We start from the raw sequence: 10175 nt of genomic DNA, 5'->3' as shown, positions 1-10175 counted from the left end.
GAAATTTTATGTTTACTTAAACCTTATATGTAATAGAAACATAATCCATTGAGCCTTTGGATACACAAAATTTTCAGCATTAACTCATAATATATTCTTCAAATTATCCCACACAAAACTGCTTAGAAAGAATGTGTTAAACTATATTGATGATTAAAAAACAAGCACAACAACATAAAGAATCTTCCTCTATTTCAGGATAAATGATTTACTGTGAAGTTATCCTTTTAACATCTTTGGTGCCAATTCTGGGTGAACCAAGATGGTCGCTTTCTGTCTCGTTCAATCATCCTCTTGCCCTGATCTTGTTCAGACGGCGTCTCTCCCGTGTACAGCACCATAGTCTCTATGGTGGGAGACTTAAAAGGCCCCCCTTCTTGTTTCCTTGTCTGTCGTCTGATTTCTGCAGTCTCCTTGCGCACTTTCTCATAGCAGTAGCCACAAAGGACATATTTCTGTTTCAGGTGACCACATTCAGGACAAACATCTATATTGTTCTTTTTCTTTTTCATTTTCTTTTTGAGATGAAATCTCGCTCTGTCACCCAAGCTGGAGTGCAGTGGCGCGACCTCGGCTCACTGCAATCTCTGCCTCCCGGGTTCAAGTGATTCTTCTGCCTCAGCCTCCCGAGTAGCTGGGACTACAGGCGCGTGCCACCACGCCTGGCTAATTTTTTGTATTTTTAGTAGAGACGGGGTTTCACTGTGTTGGCCAGGCTGGTCTTGATCTCCTGACCTCAGGTGATTCACCTGCCTCGGCCTCCCAAAGTGCTGGGATTACAGGCATGAGCCACCGTGCCCGCCTATACTGTTCTTAACTTTAATAAGCTTCTGAGGGTTTCTTCTCCTACATAGGTTAACTTCAATGGTGCGTCTGTTTTGGGGAGCTGCAATCCAAAAGATACTATACAAAAGGCTGGAATTCTTTTTACTTCCACTGGTATCATTTGCTGGCTCTGTAAATATGGCTGGGCTGTAAATATGTACTGCTAATGCTGGTCCCCACGGAGAACTAGGAAAGCCCGGCCGGCTCTGTGGAAGCTTCCGCAGTAGTTGCTCCCAGTAGTTTTGAAGCAGTCCCTGGGCCACAGGCCATGGTGGAACCGTAAAATTGGTTTTAACGTCCACTCTTTATTTCTGATTTTAGTTATTTGGGTCTTCTCTTTTTTTCTTAGTTAATCTGGCTAACAATTTGTCAATTTTGTTAATCTTCTCAAAGAAGCAACTCTTGCTTTTCTTGATTTTCTCGATTATTTTTCTATTTACCATTTCATTTTTCTCTGCTCCATTATTTCCTTCCTTCTTCTAGCTTTGGGTTATTTTGTTTTTATTTTTTTAGAGCCTTACAGTATAAACTTAGATTGTTGATTTGAGATCTTTCTTTTTTTTAGTATAAGTGATTACAGCTATAAATTTCCCTCTTTCCAGTGCTTTTGCCACATCCTACAAGTTTTGGTAAGTTGTATTTTCTTTTTCTTTTTTTGAGACGGAGTCTTGCTCTATCGCCCAGCCTGGAGTGCAGTGGCGTGATCTCACCTCACTGCCACCTCCGTCTCCCGGGTTCAAGCGATTCTCCTGCCTCAGCCTCCCAAGTAGCTGGGATTACAGGCGTGTGCCACCAAGCCCGGCTAATTTTTGTATTCTTAGTAGAGATGCGGTTTCGCCATGTTGGCCAGGCTGCTCTTGAACTCCTGACTTCAGGTGATCCACCCACCCCGGCCTCCTAAAGTGCTGGGATTAAAGGCGTGAGCCACCGCACCCGGCCTGTATTTTCATTTTCATTCGTCTCAAGATATTTCCTAATTTCCCTGGTGATTTCTTCTTTGATCCATTGGTTGTTTACAAGTGAGTTGTTCAATTTCCACGTTTGGTAATTTTCCAGTTTTCCTTCTGCTGCTGATTTCTGGTTTCATTCCATTGTGATTAGAAAAGATGCCGGGTGTGGTGGCTCATGTCTGTAATCCCAGCACTTTGAGTGGCTGAGGTGAGTAGATCACTTGAGCTCAGGAGTTTGAGACCAGCCTAGCCAACATGGTGAAACCCCACCTCTCCTAAAAATACAAAAATTAGCCGGGCATGGTGGTGCGTGCCTGTAATCCTAGCTACTCAGGAGGCTGAGACAGGAGAATAGCTTAAACCCGGGAGGTGGAGGTTGCAGTGAGCCAAGATCATGCCGCTGTACTCCAGCCTGGGGGACAGAGCGAGACCCTGTCTCAAAAAAAAAAAAAAAAAAAAGAAAACGAAAAGATACTTTGTATGTTTTCAATATTTTTAGATTTATTGAGACTTGTTTTGTGGCTTAACATATGGTCTATCCTGGAGAATGTTCCATGTGTACTTGAGAAATATGTGTATTCTGCTATTGGTGGGTAAGTGTTCTGTTTTATGTCTGTTATATCTAATTGGCCTATAGTGTGTTCAAGTCCTCTATTTTTTTATTGATCTTCTATATGGTTGTATTTTCCATATGAATATGTAGTCTTGGAGCCCCCTACTGTTATTGTAGTTCTGTTTATTTCTCTGTTCAATTCTTTTTTCTTTCTTCTTTTCTTTTTACTTTCTTTTTTTTTTTTTTTTGAGACAGAGTCTCGCTCTGTCATCCAAGCTGGAGTGCAATGGCGCGATCTCAGCTCACTGCAACCTCTGCCTCCTGGGTTCGAGCAATTCTCCTTCCTCAGCCTCCCAAGTAGCTAGGATTACAGGTGCACACCACCACGCCCGGCTAATTTTTTTGTATTTTCAGGAGAGATAGGGTTTCGCCATGTTGGCCAGGCTGGTCTTGAACTCCTGACCTCAGGTGATCCACCTCCTTGGCCTCCCAAAGTGCTGGGATTACAGGCGTGAGCTGCCACGCCCAGCCTTCTCCGTTCAATTCTATCAATGTTTATTTTATGTATTTAGGAGATCTGATATTTAATGAATATGTTGATAATTGTTCTACTTCTTGGTGCATTGACCATTTTATCATTATTTAATGTCCTTCTTTGTCTCTTGTAACAGTTATTGCCTTAATGTCTATTTTGCCTTATATTTGTATAGCCATCTTTCTCTGCTCTCCTTTGGTTAGTCTTTGCATGAAATATCTTTCTAAAAAAATTCATTATAGTAAGAACACAACATGAGATCTACTTTCAACAAATTTTAAGTTTACAAAATTTACAGTATTGTTAACTATAGGCATGACGTTATATAGCATATCTCTACAACTTATTCATCTTGCATAACTGACACTTGATACCCATTGAATAGCAACTCCTCATTTCCCCTTTTTCCCAATCCCTGGTCACCACCATTCTATTATCTGGTTTTATGATTTTGATTATCTTAAATACCTCATCTAAGTAGAATCACACAGTATTTGTTCTATCACTGGCTTATTTTACTTAGCATAATGTCCTCAAAGTTCATTCATGTTGTCATATGTGGCAAGATTTCCTCCATTTTTAACACTGAATAATATTCCATCATATGTGCATACCACAGTTTATTCATTCATCGATTGATGGACATTTAGGTTGTTTCCGTATCTTGGTTGTGAATAATGATGTGATGAACATAGGAGTGCAAATATCTCTCCAAGTTCCTGATTTCAATTCTTTGGAATAAATAGCCAGAGATGGAATTGTTGGATTATATGGTAGTTCTATTTTCACCATGAGTATGTTTGTTGTGGGCTTTTCATTATGACCTTTATTACGTTGAGGTATTTTTCTTCTATTCCTAGTTTGCTGAAAGATTTCATCATGAAAATGTGTTAAATTTTCTTTTTAATTTTTTTAAACTTTATTTTAGATCCAGAGGATACATGCACTTGTTTGTTACATGGGTATTACATGAGTAATAGTGGGGATTGGGCTTCTAGTGTACCCATCACCCAAATATTGGACCTTATATCTAACAGGTAATTTTTCAACCCTCACCCTCCTCTCAGCCTCCCCCTTTTTGAAGTCCTCGGAGTCTATTTTCTCCATCTTTATGTCCATGTGTACCCTTTGTTTAGCTCCCATTTAATAAATGAGAAATGCAATATTTGATTTTCTGTTTCTGTGTTAGTTCACTTAGGATAATCGCCTCCACTGCATCCATGTTGCTGCAAAGGAAATGATTTCATTGTTTTTTATGATTGCATAGTATTCCATGGTGTATGTATATCACATTTTCTCTTTTTTAACATTTATTTATTTATTTATTTATTTATTTATTTATTGAGACAGAGTTTTGCTCGTTGCCCAGGCTGGAATGCAGTGGTGTGATCTCGGCTCACTGCAATCTCCGCCTCCCGGGTTCAAGTGGTTCTCCTGCCTCAGCCTCCCAAGTAGCTGGAATTATAGGTGCTTGCCACTACGCCCGGCTAATTTTTGTATTTTTTAGTAGAGACGGGGTTTCACCATGTTGGCCAGGCTGGTCTTGAACTCCTGACCTCAGGTGATTCACCTGCCTCGGCCTCCCAAAGTGCTGGGATTACAGGCATGAGCCACCGCTCCCAGCCCTTAACTTTTAAGTTCAGGGGTACGTGTGCAGGCTTGTTAGATAGGTAAACTTGTGTCACAGGTGTTTGTTGTACAGATTACTTCATCACCCAGGTATTAAGCCTGGTACCCATTAGTTATTTTTCCTGATCCTCTCCCTCCTCCCATTCTCCACCCTCCAATAAGCCCCAGTGTCTGTTGTTCCCTTCTATGTGTTCATGTATTCTCATTTAATTCCAACTTATAAGTGAGAACATGCAGTATTTGGTTTTTTGTTCCTGTGTTAGTTTGCTAAGGATAATGGCCTCCAGCTCCATCCATGTTCCTGTAAGTAACATGATCTTGTTCTTTGTTATGGCTGCATAGTATTCACATGGTGTGTATGTACCATGTTTTCTTTATCCAGTCTACCATCATTGATGGGCATTTAAGTTGATTCCATGTCTTTGCTGTTGTGAATAGCGCTGAAATGAACATACACGTGCATGTGTCTTTATGATAGAATGATTTATATTCTTTTGGAAATATACCCAGTAATGGGATTTCTGGGTTTGTTTTTGTTTTTGTTTTTTGTTTGTTTTGTTTGTTTTTGAGACACTCTTGCTCTGTCGCCCAGGCTGGAGTGCAGTGGCGTGATCTCAGCTCACTGAAACCTCTGCCTCCCGGGTTCAAGCAATTCTCCTGCCTCAGTCTCCCGAGTAACTGGGACTATGCGCCACCATGCCCGGCTAATTTTTGTATTTTTAGTAGAGACGGGGTTTCACCATGTTGGCCAGGCTGGTCTTGAACCCCTGACCTCGTGATCCGCCCACCTCGGCCTCCCAAAGTGCTGGGATTACAGGCGTGAGCCACCGCACCCGGCCAGTAGTTCTGTTTTTAGCTCTTTGAGGAATTGCCCCACTGCTTTCCACAATGGTTGAACTACTTTATACTCCCACCAACAGTATATAAGCATTCCTTTTTCTCTACAACCTTGCCAGCACCTGTTGTTTTTTGACTTTTTAATAATGGCCATTCTGACTGGTGTGAGATGGTATCTTATTGTGGTTTTGATTTGTATTTCTCTAATGATCAATGATGCTAAACTTTTTTTTCATATGCTTGTTGGTCACATGTATGTCTTCTTTTGAGAAGTGTCTGTTCATGTCCTTTGCCCACTTTTTAATGGGGTTGTTCTTTTTCTTGTAAATTTAAGTTCCTTATAGATGCATAATTTGGAAACATTTTCTCCTATTCTGTTAGGTTGTCTGTTTACTCTGTTGATAGTTTCTTTTGCTGTGCAGAAGCTCTTTAGTTTGATTAGCTCCCATTTGTAAATTTTTGCTTTCGTTGCAATTACTTTTGGTATCTTTGTCATGAAATCTTTGCCCATTTCTGTGTCCAGAATATGCCACATTTTCTTGATCCACTCCATTGTTGGCGCAGGCTTAGGTTGGTTTCATGACTTTACTATTGTAAATAGTGCTGCAATAAACATATAAGTTCTGGTTGTCTTTCTAATATAATGATTTATTTTCCTTTGGGTGGATACCCAGTAGGTGGGATTGCTGGGTCAAATGATAGTTCTATTTTCAGTTCTTTGAGATATCTCCACACTGTTTTCTATAGAAGTTGAACTAATTTACATTCCCACCAGCAGTGTATGAGTGTTCCTTTTTCTCTACATCCATGCCAACGTGTGTTGGTTTTTAACTTTTTAATAAAAGTCATTCTGGCTTATGTAAAATGGTATCTCAGTGTGGTTTTAATTTGCAATTTTCTTAAATGCCTTTTGTGCATCTATTGAGATAATTATGTGATTTTTTAGCTTTCATTCTGCTAATGTGGTGTATCGCATTAATTGATTTTCATCAGTTAAAACATCTTTGCTACATTGGTGTTGTGTGGAAAGTAAAATTTAGAAATCCTTGCATCCCAGGGATAAATCCCACTTGGACATGGTGTATAATCCTTTTAATGTGCTGTCTGGTTCAGTTTTGTAGTATTTTATTGAGGATTTTTACATCTATATTCATCAGAGATATTGGCCTGTTGTTTTCTTTTATGGTAATGTCTGGCTTTGTATCAGGGCAATGCTGGCCCCATAAAATGAGTTTTAGGCATTCCCTCTTCTTCATTTTTTGGAAGAGTTTGAGAAGAATTGTCATTAATTCTTCTTTAATTGTTATTAGGATTCACCAGTGAAGCCATCTAATTCTGGGCTTTTCTTTGTTGGGAGGTTTTTTTATTACTGACTCAAAGTCCTTACTAACTATAGTTCTGCTCAGATTTTCTATTTCTTCATGCTTTAGTCTTAGTAGGTTGTACATTTGTAGGAATTTATCCATTAAATAAACTCTTCTTCTAGTTTATCCAGTTTGCTGGCATATAATTGTTCACAGTAGTCTCTTATGATCCTTTTTATTTCTGTTGTGTTTATTTTATTTCAGTTGTAATGTCTCTTCTTTCATTTACGATTTTATTTATTTGAGTCTTCAATAATTTTTAGTCAATTTTGCTTATCTTTAAAAAAAATTTTAGTTTTGTTGATTTTTTTCTATTTTCCAGTTTGTTTATTTCTGCTCCAATTATTGTTATTTCTTTCCTTCTCCTAACTTTGGGCATAGTTTGTTCTTTTTTTTTCTAGCTCCTTGAGTTGAAAGACAGGTTGTTTACTTGAGATATTTTTTCTTTTCTAATGTAAGCATTTCTTCCTATAAACTGCTCTCTCAGTACTGCTTTTGCTGCATTCCATTAGTTTGGATATGTTTTGTTCTCATTTTCATTTGAGTTGTGGTATATTCTCATTTCCTTTTTGATTTCTTTGACCCAGTGGCTGTTCCAAAAGAGTATTGTTTAATTTCCACTTATATGAAAATTTTCAGTTTTCCTTCTGCTATTGATTTCTAGTTTTATTTCACTATCATCAGAAAACTTATCTGGTATGATTTCAATCTTAAATTTGCTAAGAAATGTTTTTTGACCTAACATGTAGTCTATCTTCGAGATTCTTCCATGTGCACTTAAAAAAATGTGTATTCTATTATTGTTGGGTGGAATATTCCATATATGTCTCTTAGGTCCATTTGGTCTATGGTGTTATTTAAGTCCTCTCTTTCCTTATTGATCTTCTATCTGGGTGTTTTACCCATTAATGAAAGTGGGATATTGAAGTTTCCTACTATTATTGTATGGCTGTCTATTTCTTCCTTCAGCCTGTCAATGTTTGCTTTATGAAATTAAGTGAACTGATGTTGGGTGCATATATATTTGTAACGATTATATCTTTCTGGCAGATTAGTCTTTTTATCATTATATAATGTTCTTCTTTGTCACTTGTGACAAGTTTTGACTTAAATTATTATTTGTCTGATATGATTATTGCCACCCCTTCTTTCTTTTGTTTACCATTTGAATGAGATTTTTTTCCATGCCATTACTTTCAGCCTCTTGTGTCCTTAAATCTAAAGCGAGTTTCTTTTAGACAGCATGTAGTTTGCTCTTTTCTTTTTTAATATGTTCAGTTACTGTATGTCTTTTCATTGGGGAGTTTAGTTCATTTGCATTTAAGGTAATTATTGATAAAGAAGAATTTACAATTGCCACTTTGTTAATTGTTTTGTGTTAGTCCTGTAGTTCTTTTGTCTGTCTTTTCTTCTCTTGTTGTGCTCCTTTTTGTTTGTTTTATATTTTGTATTTCTATGATTTGATTCCTTTCTCTTTTTCTTTTGTGTTTCCTGTACAGGTATTTTTGTGGTTGTCATTACCTTGGAATTTATATAAAAAATTTTATAACAGCCTATTTTAAGCTGATAACTTCAACTGCATACATATATACTACATCATAACTTTTCCACTCCATATATTTTATTGTCTTATTGTCAAGATTTTCACCTATTCACATTGTGTACATTTAAATATATTTTAGTTATCATTATTTTTAATATTTTAATCTTTCAACTCATACTGGAATTAAAAGTGGTTAACCCACCATCATTACAGTAATATAATTTTCTATATTTGTCTATATATTTACCTTTATCAATGAGTTTCATACTTTCTTATGCTATCATGTTTATGTTTAGCATCCTTTTGTTTCAACTTGAATAACTCTCTTTAGCATTTCTTGTAAGGAAGATCTGGTACTGATGAAATTTCTCAGCTTTTGTTTGTGTGAGAAAGTCTTTATTTCTCCTTCGTTTTTGAAGGACTATATTGCAAGATGTAGTATTCTTGGTTGGAAGGTTTTTTGTTTTTTTTTTTCAACACTTTGTATATATTATCTCATTCCTTTCTGGGCTACATAATTTCCTTTTTATTTAAACTTTTTAACTGTTTATTGAAAAATTACAATTGTATATTTATGGGGTACAATATGATGTTATGATATATGTACACAGTAATTCGATCAAGTGAATTGACATATCCATCACCTCAAATACTTATCAATTTTTGTAGTGAGAAAATTTGAGATTTGCTCTCTTAGCAATTTTGAAATATGCAATACATTATTATTATTAACTATACTCAACATGCTGTGCAATAGATCTCAAAAAAATTTATTCCTCCTGTCTAACTCAAATTTTGTATCTGTTGACCAACATCTCTCAATTCCCCTTAACCCTGGCCCCTGGTAACCACTATTCTGTTCTCTGCTTCTATAAGTTTGATTAAGTTTGATTAACAGGTATATTAAATTTGATTAACAGGTGTATTAAGTTTTAGATTCCACATATACATGAGATCATGCAGTACTTGACTTTCTGTACCTAGCATATTTTATGTAGCATAATATCCTCCGGGTTCATCTTTTTTGTTGCAAATGGCAGGATTTCCTTCTTTTGAAATACTAAATAGTATTTCATTGTGAATGTATACATTTTCTTAATCCATTAATTTGTTGATGGACATTTAGGTTGATTCCATATCTTGGCTATTGTGAATAATGTTGCAATAAATATGGAAGTGCAGATATTTCTTTGACATACTGATTTCAAATCCTTTGGCTATATACCCAGTAGTGGGATTTCTAGATCATATGGTAGTTATATTTTTAGTTTGTAGAACATCTACACAATTTTCCATGATGACTCTACTAATTTACACTCCCACCAACAGCATACAAGGGTTGCCCCTTCTCTGCATCCTTGTCAACACTTGTTATTTTTTGTCTTTTTGATACTAGCCTTCCTGACAGGTGTGAGGTGATACCTCATTCTGTCTTTAATTAACATTTACATAATGATTAATGATTTTGTGCATTTTTTCACATATCTGTTGGCCATTTGAATGCACACACATCTCTCAAAAACACATAATAATTTTCAGTGACAGTCTAGTCTAAAACTATGTTTGGGATAAAAAATTAACTCAGTGGAAGCATAATATTGTTAAAGTACACCCAGATTTTGTCACTACACAGAGCATTTAACCTTTTTTTTTCTTTGAGAACGGAGTTTTGTTCTTGTTGCCCAGGCTGGAGTGCAATGGCATGATCTCAGCTCACTGCAACCTGCACCTCCCAGGTTCAAGCGACTCTCCTGCCTCAGCCTCCCGAGTAGCTGGGATTACAGGCATGCACCACCATGCCTGGCTAATTTTGTATTTTTAGTAGAGACAGGGTTTCTCCATGTTGGTCAGGCTGGTCTTGAACTCCCGACCTCAGGTGATTCGCCTTCCTTGGCCTCCCAAAGTGCTGGGATTACAGGCGTAAGCCACCATGCTCTGT

The 10175-nt window shown here is 37.1% G+C and overlaps 1 protein-coding gene across 1 annotated transcript; it reads right to left on the bottom strand.

Annotated features, from left to right (window-relative positions):
- Positions 1-227: 227 nt before the first annotated feature.
- On the bottom strand, positions 228-3982 carry LOC129024090 (large ribosomal subunit protein bL32m-like). The gene is made up of 3 exons (XM_054471053.1): positions 3920-3982; positions 819-1079; positions 228-503 (listed from the first exon to the last, which is right to left on the bottom strand). Exons 1-3 carry the CDS (start codon positions 3980-3982, stop codon positions 228-230), a joined length of 600 nt encoding a protein of 199 aa, XP_054327028.1.
- Between the last annotated feature and the right edge of the window lie 6193 nt (positions 3983-10175).

This window comes from Pongo pygmaeus, chromosome X, assembly GCF_028885625.2.
Source record: "Pongo pygmaeus isolate AG05252 chromosome X, NHGRI_mPonPyg2-v2.0_pri, whole genome shotgun sequence".
In the NCBI taxonomy this organism is placed as follows: Eukaryota; Metazoa; Chordata; class Mammalia; order Primates; family Hominidae; genus Pongo; species Pongo pygmaeus.
This window is presented reverse-complemented; position numbering and strand designations above follow the sequence as displayed.